At 43.9% G+C, this 16,026-nt stretch overlaps 1 protein-coding gene across 2 annotated transcripts; it reads right to left on the bottom strand.

Annotated features, from left to right (window-relative positions):
- Positions 1-375: 375 nt before the first annotated feature.
- Positions 376-15,767, bottom strand: smc6 (structural maintenance of chromosomes 6). 2 transcript variants are annotated; one of them, XM_089019545.1, is made up of 27 exons: positions 15,550-15,767; positions 15,171-15,303; positions 14,712-14,847; positions 14,452-14,557; positions 13,927-14,063; positions 13,120-13,181; positions 12,956-13,036; positions 12,784-12,885; positions 11,402-11,521; positions 11,218-11,316; positions 11,008-11,154; positions 10,849-10,937; positions 10,612-10,776; positions 10,281-10,459; positions 9,421-9,622; positions 9,210-9,324; positions 4,596-4,756; positions 4,372-4,507; positions 4,205-4,285; positions 3,967-4,137; positions 3,314-3,451; positions 3,001-3,146; positions 2,802-2,927; positions 1,812-1,917; positions 1,591-1,743; positions 1,424-1,521; positions 376-926 (listed from the first exon to the last, which is right to left on the bottom strand). In XM_089019545.1, the coding sequence occupies exons 2-27, from the start codon at positions 15,282-15,284 to the stop codon at positions 839-841; spliced, it is 3,258 nt and encodes a 1,085-aa protein (XP_088875671.1). In that variant the 5' UTR covers positions 15,285-15,303; positions 15,550-15,767; the 3' UTR covers positions 376-838. The 2 variants fall into 2 exon arrangements, with proteins under 2 accessions (XP_088875671.1, XP_088875670.1); XM_089019544.1 differs by having other exon boundaries at positions 15,510-15,766.
- Between the last annotated feature and the right edge of the window lie 259 nt (positions 15,768-16,026).

Below are 16,026 nucleotides of genomic sequence, written 5' to 3'. Positions count from 1 at the left end.
GACCTTACTAGTTAATACCCAAATGCCTCTATATATATATATATATAGTGTGTGTGTAACAAAGGTATGTAACAAAGAATGTTCTGTTTGAATTTACGGTTGTTTTTTTACGCCTGTTTTAAGTCATTGTATTTAAAAAAAATATGGACTGTAGTACATTGATTATTGGGGAATAAGTCTTCAAAGTTTATGAAAAGTTGTCATTTCACTTGAAAGTCATTTTCCCACAATAAAGTTTAAATTTTACATTTTTTTCTCCATTGTGAAAGACTAAGCACGGTAAAAACACTATGATTTTAAATAATTATTAACAGTACAGTATATATAATTTGTGATAGAAACCCACTAACTACTAAACAATTCCCATGCTCAATGTGAAAGTGCAAACCTTTATTGTGTGCAGAACCAAATTTGAAATAAATCCTTTTAAAGTGGGAAGCCAATCTAAAACATTCTATTTACAATATGTTATATGCGGCCTCACTAGCCTTGCATTCTCATTAGCCTTGTGTTACTGGAATAGGAATAAAGGTGAATCATGACATCACATTGCTCAGCGCTCTGGTCAACAACAACCTCATCTCACCATATTTAAGTTTGGTTGCGTCAAATTTGTAATATGAGATGTGATTGGTGATTACCTGACCCTTGACAAGAAAAATTAAAAACAAAATGGCCACTGCGTAAAATGCAATATCACTAGTGGAAATGCATAGATCATATTTTAAAGAAAATATTGGGTTGACTTCCCCTTTAAGATTTATTTTGGTCGACATACTTTTTAAAACAAATACTTGGTGCAGAGACGGGCGGGAGGGGTAGTGCGAGAACATGGCCATTAAGATTTCTCTTCCTCTTGGTTTTCTTGGCCTCTTTGCGGATCTTTGAGACGGAGGATGGTGAGGAGATCGGTTTCTGGAAGAGAACTTACAAAGAGGAGAAGGAACATGTACCATCTTTTTGTCAGAATGAAAAAAAAGGTCTGAATGTAGCGAGGCTATGACAGTGGTGCCCTGTGATTCGTGTGACTGAGTTTTTCAAGATGTGTGCCTTCAGGGGGAGCCAATCCCAGCCATCTTCGGGTACTAGGCGAGGGACACCCTGAATTTGTTGCCAGCCAGTTGCAGGGCACACAGACACAAATAACCATTCACGCTCAAACTCACACCTAGGGACACTTTAGACGAGTGTTCAATCAGCCTGACATGCATGTTTTTGGAATGTAGGAGGAAACCGGAGGACCCGGAGAAAACCCACGCTGACCCAGGGAGAACATGCAAACTCCACACAAGGAGGCCAGACCGGGTCTTGAACTCATGAAGTCTGCACTGTTAAGCTGACGTGCTAACCACTCATCTACCAGGCCGCCGTGTTACGTCAAAGTATCATTCCAAAAAACGATATTGATGATATAAGTGATTACCTCATGCTTTGTGGAGTGAGGAAGATAAACTGCCTGTAACGTTGGCCGTCGGCCACTTGCAGCATCATGTCCATTGAGATCCTCCGATTAACCATGTCCTAAATTAAACATCAAACGCAACGTCAAGACAAGCTCTTCTCTAAGCACTGAAACTAAATGTTACGGACCATATAAACATCAAATTCATCCAGGCAACGGAAGGGGGCCTCTGTGATGGCCCAGAGTGAGAGGACGAAGCACACGGTGGAGAAGGAGCGCTCTCCTCCAGAAAGGGAGCGCATGTTGACCCGATCATGCTCGCTTCCTTTTCCAGGCTGCACCTAGACCAAGGATCAAAGAAAACCTTCTTGCCTCTGTTACAGGAAAAAAAAAATCCATACGTGCTCACAGAGATGGTGAGGGTCTCGTTCTTGTGGTCAAAGGTCATGGTTCCCGTGTAGCCTCTCTGCCCCAGCATGCTGCTGAAGTAATACTGACAACGCGCCGACAGGAACCTGAAGACAACAAGGTGCGGTGACTTTAACTCATTCACTGCCATTCGCAAATTTATTCGGCAACGGAAAGTATGACGTAGAGCGCCATTCCCGAATTTGTTCGGGTTGGTTTTTCCCATGCTTGGGTGCCAATAAAGCGCTGGCCGTGGCCTACGGCAATGTTTTTTTCCACAAGGAGGCGGCATTTCCCTCTTTTCCATGTTAGCGCTTGTGTTCCAGCTTCAGCTGTTGTAAAGCGCTATGTAAACCAATACTGTGTGTGGGTATTGCATTGTATTTTGGATAGCTGCCCACATTTCAAGCTCATATAACTTCAGACCCATATAATATAGGAATTAACTATTTTTTTTCTGATGAAAGAAGACAGTCTCAAGCACAGGTGTCAAAGTCAAGGATCGGGGGCCAAATCTGGCCTGCCACATATTCTTTTTCGGCCCGCGAAAGTAAATCAAACTCGTGAAATTCCATGATGCTTGCTAAAATCCTAACCAAAATTTCATATTTTTGGGTGTAAACCACAATAACAGTCATTATTATTGACTTGAAAACTAGTTATTCATTAATTTGTTGTGCGCTCTATATGTAATATGTGGAGGGGATTAAACATTCAAATGGCTTCCCCAAATTCATAACGGCCCTCGAGAGGAAACCATAACTACAATGTGGCCCGCGGCAACAAAAAAAATGACTTTGACACCCATGGTCTAAAGTTTCTAACGCTGCATTGAATGTTTATGTAGTCCTAAAACTCAATATTCTGGGGGTCCTGGAATTCAAGTGACAATGACAAAAACCCTAGTACTGGATACATTTTTGCACATGTCTGGCAGCGAATGATATACGTGGCGAAAGTAACATTAGGCTGCTTTCCTCACTTCACTTACCTCCTCAGGTCACCAAAAACCTTCAGTCTTCGATTCATCACCTTGTCCAGGCTTCTGATAAACAAATTGAGATTCTTCATCTGCTGTGCCGTCTTCTTGTACTTCGCCAGTGCGTCACGATACTCTCTGCGAGGGTCAATATATTTCAGAGACGGCGGGCGCGACAGCCATGGACGTAGATGTGAATTGAGAAAGGCACCTGATAATCTCCTGGCGGTCTCCCTCGTCTTCCTGCTGAGTGGTGATCTTCACCTTGAGGCGGCTAATCTCCATGTCCAAGCTCCTGGCACTGCGCTCCACTTCAAGGCGCTCGGGACAGATCTCTCTGGCTTTGGATATGCTTACCTGTAACGGAATCCGCAGATGGGCAATATGCTTCCAAAACATATGCTCTGACTTTATCAAGCATCGTGAAATTTCACAAGTTTGATTTGCTTTCGTGGGCTGAATAAAAATGATGTGGCGGGCCAGATTTGGCCCCTGGGCCTTGACTTTGACACCTGTGCTCTAACCTGAACATCCTGCTCCTTCTCCTGCAGAGTGGCTTCCATCTCCTGGATGCTTTGGAGATGGCTGTTGCGCTTGTCTTCATAGTGCTTTTTGTGATGCTTGCACTTCAACAGCGCCTGGTTCGCCGTGTTCAGCTCCTCCTTTGCAATGACACGGAGTGTTGTCATTTTGTTATTTAGGTTTTTTCTTTTTGACTTCAAGATGGCGCCGCAAGAGTGGCTGCCTTTATCATAATACATTTAATTTCTAAGTGCCTTTCAAAAATCCCAAAGACACTTTACAGTCACTGGATTTTTTTTTGTGTGGGTGAGCAGCGGCAGCTATTCGCGCCAGCGTTCACTTTATAGCAATTCCTGTATTTTGTTTTTCTACTTCTTTCATTCCTTTCATAACTTTGCTGCTGTGAAATGTAAAACTGAAAGAGGTAAATCTAATCCAATCCAAAACAATCGTCATTCATCCGGGTCGTCGAATCAATCACGACAATATTCAAGTGATTTGTTGCGATTTGGACTGCCAGTCTGAGCTGGAATTTTAAAACATAGATGCTGCACGTGAGTTGAAGTCTCAGGACCAACCAAATGATAAAAAAAAAAAAAAAGTGACATGTATGTGTTGCTAAGAAACCAATTTGAGAGTGTTGGAGGCATCTTACCCGGACCGCATCTGCCTCCTCGACAATGTGGTTGATACGCTCCTTGTGCTGCTTGTACTCCTGCTCCGCTTTCTCGTAGTTCTCCCTCAGCTCCGCCATCCGGGCTTTTTCCTCATCGCACTTTCGGATATTTACGGAGATCTTGGCAACAATCTCTTGAAGGTCCTCCTCCTGAAATGTGTGCAGTTAAGTCGAGTGTAGGGACTGCGCACCCCGCCTGCGCACTCCGGTTACCGACCAGCGGCTTGAGGTCCTCCAATTCAGGCTCTTCCAAATTCTGGAGGTCTGACAGCTCCAGTCGATACTTTGTGCGTTTGTCCTGCAATGAATAAGCAGTTCCACATTCATGCCAGTATAAATTGAAGAAAAATTCACAACAAAGTGACAAAAAGAGAGAGACGTTACTTGGGCAATCTTTCTTTCCGAGAGTGCTTTCTTCTCCAGGCTCTCGTTCAGTTTGATATCCTCGTCCAACGTCTTCATTTGTTGATGCAAGCTCGCCGCCTGCGCTTTTTGAGCCTCCAGCTCTCTTTGAAGGTGTCTGCGAAACAGGAAATCAAAAGACGACAACACGCCGATGGTTATTACGCCGCGCTTAACAATATTCCGCCTGGCCTGCAGATGTTCACCTTATCTCCTCTTCCACATCCCCCGAAAGGCAATTGGCTCGGGTCTGTTCGGCGGCGTAGCAGCGATTGGTGAAAATTTGGTCACCGTCCTTGGAGAAAGCCTGGTAGCAATTTGGGGGCGGGTGTCCGGACATCATCACGCGACAAGCCTCAGCGCGATTCTACACGGGGTAAACACACAGTCAACTGACATTAAGTCGCGGAAAAAATCAGAACAAGATAAAGTGAACCATCTCCTCCGTTCTGTGCTGACAATCTGTTCATCTTGTTGGCCAAGGCATTTCAAGTATAATTTTGGTACCATCTAGGCCACGGGTGTCAAAGTCAAGGCCCGGGTGCCAAATTTGGCCCGCCACATCATTTTATTCGGCCCACAAAAGAAAATTAAACTTGTGAAATTCCATGATGCTTGCTAAAGTTTGAACCAACATTTCAAATTGTTCCATGTAAACTGCCCACATTTCAAGCTCATATAACTTCAAGGGAGTCAATATTACGGATGTTGGGTGGGAGTGAATTCCAGAGTTTGGGAGCAGAGCGGCTGAAAGCTCTGCATCCCATCGTGGTGAGACGGGCAGAGGGCACATAGAGGTGAAGGGAGGATGAGGATCTGAGGGACCGAGAGGGAACAGAGATTTGAAGCAGGTCAGAAAGATAGGGAGGAGCAAGGTTATGGATGGCTTTGAAAGTAAACAGAAGTATTTTGAATTCGATACGATGTTTAACCGGTAGCCAGTGGAGTTGCTGGAGTACAGGGGTGATGTGGTGAAAGGAGGGGGTTTTGGTGATGATCCGGGCTGAAGAATTTTGGACGAGTTGGAGTTTATGGATAAATTTCTGATTGACACCGAAGAGGAGTGCGTTGCAATAATCGATGCGGGAGGTGACAAGACTGTGGATAAGGATAGCAGCGGAGTGAGGGGTGAGCGAGGGACGGAGACGGTTAATATTACGGAGGTGGAAATAAGCAGACCGAGTAATGTTATTAATATGGGAGTGAAAGGAAAGTGAGCTATCGAGGATGACACCCAGACTCTTGACCTGAGGGGAGGGGGACACGGTAGAACTGTCAATGGTGAGGGAGAAACTGTTAGTTTTGTGGAGGGTGGATTTGGTACCGACAAGAAGAAGTTCAGTTTTTTCACTGTTGAGCTTGAGAAAGTTATGGGAAAGCCAGGATTTAATTTCTGAGAGGCAACATGAGAGGGATGAAGGTGGAAGAGAAGCGTCGGGTTTGCTGGAGAGGTAGAGTTGGGTGTCATCCGCGAAGCAGTGAAAGTGAATGCCAAACTTACGGAAAATATTGCCAAGAGGAAGTAGGTAGATAATAAAGAGAAGTGGCCCCAGGACAGACCCTTGAGGCACACCAGAGGACACCGGAGAGGACCGTGAGGTGAACGAGTTGATTTGGATGAATTGTGCGCGATCAGAGAGATAGGAGTGAAACCAGCGGAGTGGGGTGTGGCTGATGCCTAGGGTGGAAAGTCTGTCGAGAAGGATAGGGTGGGAAATGGTGTCAAAAGCTGAGGTCAGGTCGAGAAGAATGAGGATGGAGAGTGAACCGGCATCGGCTGCCATAAAAAGATCATTCGTGATTTTTATGAGAGCCGATTCAGTACTGTGGCGGGGGCGGAAACCAGACTGGAATTGTTCGTAGAGGTTATTGTGAGTGAGGTGTGAGTGAAGCTGGGAAACAACTGTCTTTTCAAGAATTTTGGCGATGAATGGAAGGTGGGAAATTGGACGTAGGTTATTGAAATCGTTTGGGTCTGAGCCAGGTTTTTTCAAGATTGGAGTGACAGCTGCGGTTTTGAGTGGGATAGGAACAATTCCAGTTGATAATGAGGAGTGAATAATAGTAGAAATAAATGGGAGAAGAGAGGGTAGGCAGGACTTGATAAGGATAGTGGGGAGGGGATCGAGTTGACAGGAGGAGTTCTTGGATTTAGTGATAATGTCTGAGATTATAGAGGGATGTGGGAGTGCAAAAGCGGAAAAAAGTTTGGAAGGAGTAGAAAGGCTGGGAGAAGGGGGACGGACAGAGGACCCGAGGTGCTGATGGATTTTGTTGATCTTTTCGCTAAAAAACATCAGCAGAGTGTTGCATGTCTCAGAGGAATAAAAGTGTGAGGGGAGAGAGATAGGAGATTGTGTGATTTTGTGATAGAGGGAAAAGAGGGCCCGAGAGTTACCAGAATTTGAATCAATGAGTCCAGAGTAATAAAGCGATTTTGCGCGTGAGATAGAGTCCTTATAAAGGGTAAGGTGAGTTGCATACATGTCCTTGTGGATAGTGAGCCCGGACTTTCTGTAAAGTCTTTCAAGTTGGCGAGTCTTTGTCTTGATGGAGCGGAGATGGGGGGTGAACCAGGGTGCAGGTCGGGTAAATTGAACAGACCGGGACTTTAGAGGAGCAAGGGCGTTGAGGGTGTTCGTGAGGTCCGCGTTGTACCGGGAGACAAGTTCATCAGGAGAAGAGTTGTGGTCCAGAGTCAGGGTGGCAATCATCTCAGCAAGGGTGGCAACGTTGATGTCCTTGATGTTGCGATATGTGATGACACGGGGTGGTTTGGGGAGAGAGAGAGTGATGGAAACATTGAATGAAACCAGGAAATGGTCTGTTATAGGGATTTCATCAGCTGTGCAATTCTTAGGGGTAAGGCCAGACATGCAGATGAGGTCCAGGGTGTGGCCTTTTATGTGGGTGGGAAAATCCGAGAATTGGTGCAGACCAAGGCTGTCGAGTGAGGAGGTGAAGTCTTTAGTGAGGGGAAGAGTGGAATTGTCCATGTGGATGTTGAAGTCTCCGAGAATAATTATATTCGGTGACAGGGTGGAGAGGTGTGTGAGGACCTCAGAGAATTCTTTTAGAAAGTCACAATGTGGTTTTGGTGCACGGTATACAGTGGCTATGATGGTGGGTGAGGGTCCAGAAATTTTACACGCAAGACATTCAAAGGATTGGGTTTCCTGGATAGAAACTTGAAGGATTCTCCAGTTCTTGCGGTAAAGTATCGCAAGTCCACCTCCGCGGCCTGAGAGGCGGGGCTTAGCAATGTAAACAAAGCCTGGTGGAGTTGCGCCATTGAGCTCGGAGAAGTCTCCCGCCGTTTGCCAAGTCTCAGTTATACAAAAAAAGTCAAGCTTACGGTCAATTAGGATGTCTTGGATAAGACACCCCTTTCCCGTAAGCGAGCGGACGTTGAGGAGGCCGAAGTTGACGCTGGTGGCGTCCCCACGACGAGGCGCATTAGCCGACCGAGCCAGGCCGGCTAACATACGGTGGTCGATCTTGCGGCTACTCCCTCTGCGCGGCTGGCGGACGGATGACCACAGGGAGGTGATATCCTTGGAGCCATCGAGGTGAAAGCCTCGACGTGATCCGCGGTGGATATACCTCCGTGAAGGGCGACGAGCGATTTCCGGAAACCGGAGAATCGCCGGTGGCACGCTCGTCCATCGGGAGCGGAACTTCAGCAGCATAACTTCAGACCCATATAATACAGGAATGAACTATTTTTTTCTGATGAAAGAAGACAGTCTAAAGCACAGGTGTCAAAGTCAAGGCCCGGGGGCCAAATCTGGCCCGCCACATCATTTTTTTTTCAGCCCGCGAAAGTAAATCTAACTCGTGAAATTCCATGATGCTTGCTAAAATCCTAACCAAAATTTCATATTTTTGGATGTAAACCACAATAACAGTCATTATTCTTGACTGCAGATTAGAAAACTAGTCGTTCATTAATTTGTTATGCATTCTGTATGTAACATGTGGAAGGCATTAAACATTCTAATGGCTACCCCAAATTCAAAATGCCCCCCGTGAGGAAACCGTAACTACAATATGGGTCATGGCAAAAACTGAGTTTGACAACGCTGATATAGTGGAAGGTTGATTTATTTGGGTTTAACATAATCATAGTTTTTGTCAAAATTTGCTATGTCCCAATTTTTTGGGAGGTCCTTGAATGCAGCTATTCATATCATCGGTTGATTACTTTCAGAGGCCCGAACTTTACAATATTAACTCTTTTACTGCCATTCCCAAATTTATTCGGGAATCGCAAATATGACGTAGAGCGCCATTCCCAAATTTGTAAGGGTTTTGTTTTTTCTTGCTTGGGTGCAGATAAAGCGCCTCTGGCAATGTTTTTTCACTTCCCCCAGGGGGCAGTATTTCCCTTTTTCCATGTTAGTGCTTAGTTCCAGTTTCAGCTGTTGTTAAAGCGCAATAAAAAACCAATACGTATGTATTGCATTGTATTTTGGACAGTCACTCATTTCAAGCTCATATAACTCCAGACCCGCATAATTTGGGAATTAACTTTCTTTTTTTCTTTTGAAAGAAGAGAGTCTAAGGTTTCTTGCACTGCATTGAATGCTTATGTAGTCCTAAAACTCAATAATCTGTGGGTCGTGGAATTCAAGTAACAATGACAAAAAAAACTGGCACTGGAGTGGACAGATTTTTGCCCATGTCTGGCAGTGAATGAGTTAAACAGTATGTCAACTTCTGACTTTGACAAGTTGTTAAAAATATGCCCCCACGCTCCCCCCAAAAAATCCTTCTCTTTATCTTGTCATGCAAGGATAGAAATAATGTTGACACAGTACCTTGATGAGCAAAATGTTCTCAATTCCCCTTTGATCGATCAGACAATTGGCCACAACCGGATCATCGATTTCAAGAGTTTGAAGCACAGAGGCGTAGTTGGGGTGGTTCACAGCCCTAAATGAGACAAACCAAGTCAACCTCAACTCTGGATTATTTTTTTTTTTTTTTTTTACAGCTTTGCTGTTCCGTGCCAGCTGAGGCCTTCCATACCTCCTTTTTGTATCGTGGATGCGTGGGAGAAACTTGCTTGTGATGATGGGAGGCCTGCGACCGCCCTGCAGGACTTTGGCCATGAGACCCTTCAGCACTTTCTCATCATCGTGGTTATCGCAGGTGAAGGTCTGCAGCAGACTTTGTAAACACACCTCGATGGCGAGAGCTTGCTGTGGGTCTTTCAGCTTGATTAGATAACCTGCAGCGAAGATGTTGAATGGCCTTAAAGCGGATACAAATCACAGTTTCACTTTCTTTTCTCTTGCCACGAAGAGATGTAATCAGATGCGGTGGTACCGCTACGTACAAAGTTAATTGTTCTCGAAGAAAATTCTTATCTCGAAATTTCAGAAGACATGTTTTTTACATAAATGCCGTAATCAGTTCCAAAATTCTGACAAATGTTTTCTGAAGCATAAAAATGCACTCAAATATGTAATAAATACATGTTACAATTAGATTATTACACAATAAATGACAATTGTGCATAACGTAAAAAAATGAAGTGTACTGATAAAGCACAAAGTTTCAGAAGAATAAAAATACCGTACCCATCTAAAACAGTTTTTGATCGCAGCACTCTTGTCAATCCTTCTTTTCTAACACTTTTGCCATCGTACACAACGTGGCTTGAGTAGTTTGCGCTATCTGCCTATGACTCACGCGCCATTACCACCAGGTAACTAACTGTCGAGTTACACTACAGCTTGTGAAAACCGATGTGGAAAGCATGGCAAGGGTGAAACTCGATTTGCCGCGAATCCGATAGCGTCATTGTGGGGCTATTCAAACTACAACCCGCGGGTCCATTTGGCTCTCGCTATTAAAGGTTGTGTGAAATTATAGTCTAATATTACCCAGGGGCCCTCGAGGCTTGTGCTTGAATCGACCCTGCTTATGAGCCTCCTGTATGGCGGAGAGCAGCGCTGGCATGTGTTCCCCAAAACGCCGCAGCATATTGGATCGACTGCCTTCCATCGTCCGTAAATTTCGAATGTGGGCTTCCATGGACCTCTTCAGCGTATCGTGCTCTTGTCTGAAGGCGCATCAAGGAGCAATCACGAACTTTTGCTATCTGAAAAGGCGTCGCCTGGTTTATTGAGCCGTGGGGCAGCGACACACGATGTCTACGATCTCAAGAGATTATTCCAAAGCATAACTCACTATTTTGCCTTTTTTTTTTTATACCGTAACTTTCCATGTTCTTCCTTGGCACTTGTGCAGGCGTGTTGATACTGGCCAATCTGCTGATCCAAAGTTGACTTCTGGTGATTCAAGTCTTCCAGGTAGCACTGGATGCGTTGCACGCTCTCGGCCTTGGCCCGCCTCGCCGATCCCGTTGCCTGGTTGATGCTAGAAAGATGCTCAAAATGAGAACCACCAGGAAGGGGAAAAACGCTGGACGGTCCAGTTTGTACATTACACCTAAGCCGGAGATCATTTATCTTTGATGACAGCATAGCCTTGTCTCTCTCGAGGTCTCTCAGGTTCATCTGGCATTTGTGGACTGCAACCTGGAAACAGGCACGCGAATAACGTCAAGCAAGGCCTTGAATGTTGATATCATAAAAGACAAGGGCTAACCTCGCCGGACTTGAACAGAGACTCATGTCTCTGTGCCTCAGCCTTGAGATCGGCACACTTGGGTTGCAGTTCCTGCCTCTGCTGACCGGCACCGTCAAGCTGTTCTTGGATTTCTTGCTGCTTTTTCTCGGCCTCCTTGACCTTATCCTGGAAGCGGAGATGCGCTCTACGTGTGTATGAGACCGCTCAAGGCTGCTCTGGCGTTCTTACCTTCCATTCTTTCACTTTGTCGTCATATTTCTGCGTGGATTGTTGACTGGTCTGTAGTTTCTCTTTCATTGGCTTGAGATCCTTCTCCATCTCCATCACCTGCCACAAAGTCCCAAAATATCATTTACGAACTCGACTCTCGACTTCCTTTAGTTATTCAAGAAGGAAGATCGAATGAGCTTACCAGAGCCCAGGCCATCTGCCTCTGTAACTCCTCCAGGTTGGTGCGCATCTCATCAATCGACGACAGGTTCTTGTAAAGGTCCTCTCTCTCCAAGTACTTCTGCTTCAGCTCTTTCAGGTACTGTCACACATGTTCAAACAAAAATGACACTTGAATAGTCCATGATGGCCGCAATCCATTTAGAGCCGCAGGTTGGCTGACATTTTCCCATTTCCACCCCCCCCCCCCCCCCAAAAAAAAAAAAAAAAAAAAAAAAACATTAAAAAAACTACCTTAAGTTAATTTGCTTTTGTAAAAGTATTTAACCGTTATAAGACATTTTTCCCCTTTGACAACCTTTCATTTAAAGGACAACCGACGTCTCCGGACAAGTTGTGTCCATAATTTGTAAAATGGCTTCAAATGACTTCTACTGAGCGTAATAAGATTTAATAAGATTCCACCGCATATAGCTATACAGGAAAGTCTCGATATATCGATATTCTCGGGAGTCTGAAAAAATCTCGATATAACTGGACTATCGATATATCCGATCCTGCGGCATGTAAATTTTCTCCTTGCGTTCATAGAAATAGTATCGTAATAAGCAGTACTATCGATATAACCGATATCGATATAACGAGACTTTACTGTATTTTACGTTTAAGACTCGCTCTGAATATTCAGGAAGTCTTGTTCTTGAGTTGGTGACGAGTCCGTACGTGACGTCACGAAAGGACCGCCCCCTGACCGAAAAAAGACACATTGTAGCAGTCCTTCCATCATGTCAATGTATTTTGCTGTACATGTTTAGTCTCAGAACCGTGTTGCACCCAAAAGCCGCCAGAACAGGGCATCCTAGCTCCATATAAGGAATTTATCAGCCTGTGGAAGCGGAGGTGGCCACTGGAGGTCGCCATTTTGTGCCTCTTTTTTTGGGGTGAGAGATTTTCCCCCAATGTTGCCTCAAAATGGCACAAATAATTATTTAATCGATTGCAAACATGTATGCTTTCTTCTTCAGAACTATTTGAATCATATTCATAACTGGATGTGTAACAAGAAAGCATATTCTCCGAATCTGAAGCCATTGTTTTGATTCTCCAGCAATGCAAGACGTCTTGGTGTGACGTCACAAACTGGGGGCGGGACTTTCTGAAACTGGCCACTTCCGGTTTCAAATTGAAGTACTTTTTAGACACTTTAAGACATTTTTATTGGTGTTTTGCATTTGACTAAAAATATCATACTGCGTGTTTTGGGTATTTTAGATGCTATAAAACGTTTTTCTAATGTCAGTTAAAAAACAAAAAAGTGATGTCGGTTGTCCTTTAAGACATTGTTCACGCATCATTTCCTGTGATGCCCAGCAGTTTAAGCCATTGATTACCCAAAAGCAATACCTCGCCATGTCGCTCCACTTTATCTTCTGTCATATGCTTGGTGGCTTTAATGTGGACAAAGTCCTCTCTCATCTGTTCCAGTTGTGTGGCTTTCATAAAAAACTGAGCAAAAAAAAGACAAGTGATGAAAACTCGATTGAACATAGAAAACACATTGATCAAAGAAGCAAACCTTGTATTTATCTGCCTCTCCTTTGGAGTGCAGGAAGTACTTGCTCATCTCCTGCGTGAGAACTGACACAGGATTGTTGACCTTGGGAAGAAAAAAAAAAACAAAAAAACAGGTTTATCAGTGCTTTCATAAACGACCCAATCAATATCCTTTATAACTGCTACCTGAATATTAAAATTGTCCAGAATCGATGCAAGCTCCTCCTTTTTGGTTGAGATTATTTGACCTAAAAATAACAACAGAATGACAACTACACAGAAGACCTAAGAGATTCTGTTGTGTAAATTGTAATGGGTGACTATAATAAGAGAAGGGAGATGCTTATACACAGTTTAACTCATTCTCTGCCATTCCCGAATTTATTCTAGAATTGAAAATATGACATACAGCACCATGCCCGAATTTGTTCGGGTTTTGGTTTTTCTTGAGGGGGTTCCGATAAAGCGCTGGTCAGACCTCTGGCAATGTTTTTCCCCGCCACGAGGGGGCAGCATTTGCCTGTTGTTCATGGTCGTGCTTTGTTACAGCTTCTGCTGGTGTTAAAGCGCTATATAAATCAATATGCATTGTGTTTTGTACAGTCACCCTCATTTCAAGCTCAGATAACTTCAGACACATATAACCTAGGAATTAACTATTTTTGTCGGATGAAAGAAGAGAGACTAAGGTTGCTGAATTGACTGTTTATGTAATCCTGAAACTCAATATACTGTGGGTCCTGCAATTTGAGTGAAAATGACAAAAACCCTGGCACTGGAGTGGACACATTTTTGTACATCGTCTGGCAGTGAATGAGTTAATTGGGTATAACGCTGCAATGTAGCAAAGGTGCGGCAGATACACAGTAAAAATCCAAAACATGAATTTCAGACAGTTTCAAGGTCATTTGTTAAGTCACTTGTGGAGTTATGGAAGTTTATTGATCACATATAGAAGAAATTAACCGCGTTTGAGTGGCAACTCACACTTACCACTTTGACTCTTCAGCTTGTATGTTCTCACTCCATCATGGGTGAGCCTCAAGTCTATGACGATGGACGGACCGTACAAGTCAGGTTTGTAGGCGTCTTTCCCTTTGTTATGCAGGGTGATAGACACATCAGCTGAGCTGCGGGAACCGAGAAATAATCATGAGCGTCAAAGTGGATTCATATAATTGGAACTGCATTGGTGTGCCCCATTTCATGAAAACGATGCGATACGATTTCAGAGTTGTTCTCATTTCAAGGTTGCAATGTCCTTTGCTGGTCAGACCGAAATGGCATCTAACATTTAGAAGTTTCTAAAAGAGGAAGATAGCTTCTCCAGCCAACCCTGCAGTGTGGCGCTCGGTTCAGTGTCATTTGGTTATAAAATCAATCCTATGATGCCACTATACGTGGACATGGTGACCCAAAGTTAACAAGACACATAAGGTTGTGTTAGGGCAGGCAAGCTTGGGCAAATCCAGCTTTCGGGCATCCATACAGGAGATGTAGCAGAGAAAAAGCCTGTACCTTTCACCTTCCTTGACAAAGTTCTTGAGGGATGATCCCCTGTTTGTGGCCTGCGCATTCCCACCTAACGATACAATGAGCGCTGTCAGGATGGCACTCTTTCCACCTGCATGGAAAAGGGGCAGATTTCATGTGGAACGACTAAAGAGAGGAACAACAATGAGCATTTATGCTAAAAAAATAAAATAAATAAAACACACAATTACAGTTAGTGATGTCTAATAAAAAAATCTATAAATAAAATAATACATTTCACTCACTTCCATTGCGGCCAACAACAAAGTTGATGTTGGACCCAAAGGTGATGGGTCCGAGGAACGAGTGACACATGAAGTTCTTCAACGTGATGCTCTCCACTATGCCCGCGTCACTTGGCACTTCACCCACACTTTGCTCCTAAATAGGCAAACAAAGTTGTTTTGAGTAACAATTATCATATTTACACAGAAATGTAATTTAATACCACTTTAAAGACATGTATAAAGTGGCGATAGTTGAATTCATAAGCCATTATATAATGGCTTATATATATTCATACGAGACAAAACAGTTGTGACAAGAGATGTGACGTAAAGCACAAAAAGTGAATACACATCCATTCTTCGGCAACACAAGTCACGTGATTTGGTTGTATTTATCTTAGTTTAGTTATTTTTCCTGTGTACAAGTACACAGGAAAAAATATTCAAAAAAATAAATGAAATTTGACGCGTGTTTACCTGTGGACAACGTTGAGACTTTCCCTCATCTTTGTCTTCGTTTTCGTCATGCAACTCAGTCGCCAGTCGTTTGTGTGGTTTGAAGATCACAGGACTACTTTTCCTTTTGGACATTCTGTGCTCTTTCTGTTACCTATGCGAGAGTGAAGAACATGCTGAGCTGCTGCTGGTTGCTGACTGCCCGGCCATGAAACGAAATGCGACATTTACTCGAGTGTTTAACTAGTGCAGATAACAAACAAACCCAACGCGGTAACGTTAGCATTATCTAGCTACTAAACGTTCGATTACAGCAAATATAGAGCAGTGGTTTGTTTGTTACCCGCTGAGATTACTCACAAGGTTTGGGTGACTTTACGACTCGACGTAGGCAGCATACCTTACGTTAGAAAGACGGGACAGACTACACTGACTCAACGAGCGGAGCAACAACTTGTTTTGCGAATCAAAATTGCAGCGCCAAGTGTTCTTGTGCACATCTCGCGAGCGCACATAAAATCTCGTTCTCCGTTTCCTTCGCAGTGAACGATGTCGTTTAACATACACTGTACTCTACTGTATTGTATTAATGTCGTTTGAGGGAACTAGCCTTGTTTCCTCCGCGTGTTCATTGAATTTCGGACGGTGAGCATGTTGGTTACTCAAATACAGGCTGGAGTCGATGAGCTTTCATCGAAACTTTTAGTAACTAATATTGGGAGCACTTGCGGTTTGCAAACATTGGCTGCGGATCACGAGTGCAAAGAAGAGAGTGACTCGTTTCTTCGAGATTGATTGTTAGCTTGTATCAACTGGCGTGTTCGAATACCTAACTACTGAGGTGTGCGTTTTCAAGTACACGTCTGACCAGTGGTTA

Source organism: Hippocampus bargibanti, linkage group LG17 (assembly GCF_051943395.1).
Source record: "Hippocampus bargibanti isolate YZ-2025 linkage group LG17, ASM5194339v1, whole genome shotgun sequence".
In the NCBI taxonomy this organism is placed as follows: domain Eukaryota; kingdom Metazoa; phylum Chordata; class Actinopteri; order Syngnathiformes; family Syngnathidae; genus Hippocampus; species Hippocampus bargibanti.
Note: the sequence above shows the minus strand (reverse complement) of the source record. Positions and strands in the feature narration are given on the sequence as shown.

Excerpts from the sequence above, each read along its gene's own strand:
- smc6 (XM_089019545.1), bottom strand. The coding sequence starts at position 15,284 with ATGTCCAAAAGGAAAAGTAGTCCTGTGATCTTCAAACCACACAAACGA. Across the intron at positions 13,037-13,119 it reads TGGACAATTTTAATATTCAG|GTCAACAATCCTGTGTCAGT; the intron begins GTAGCAGTTATA and ends TTTCTTCCCAAG. Across the intron at positions 11,317-11,401 it reads GGCAGATGGCCTGGGCTCTG|GTGATGGAGATGGAGAAGGA; the intron begins GTAAGCTCATTC and ends ACTTTGTGGCAG.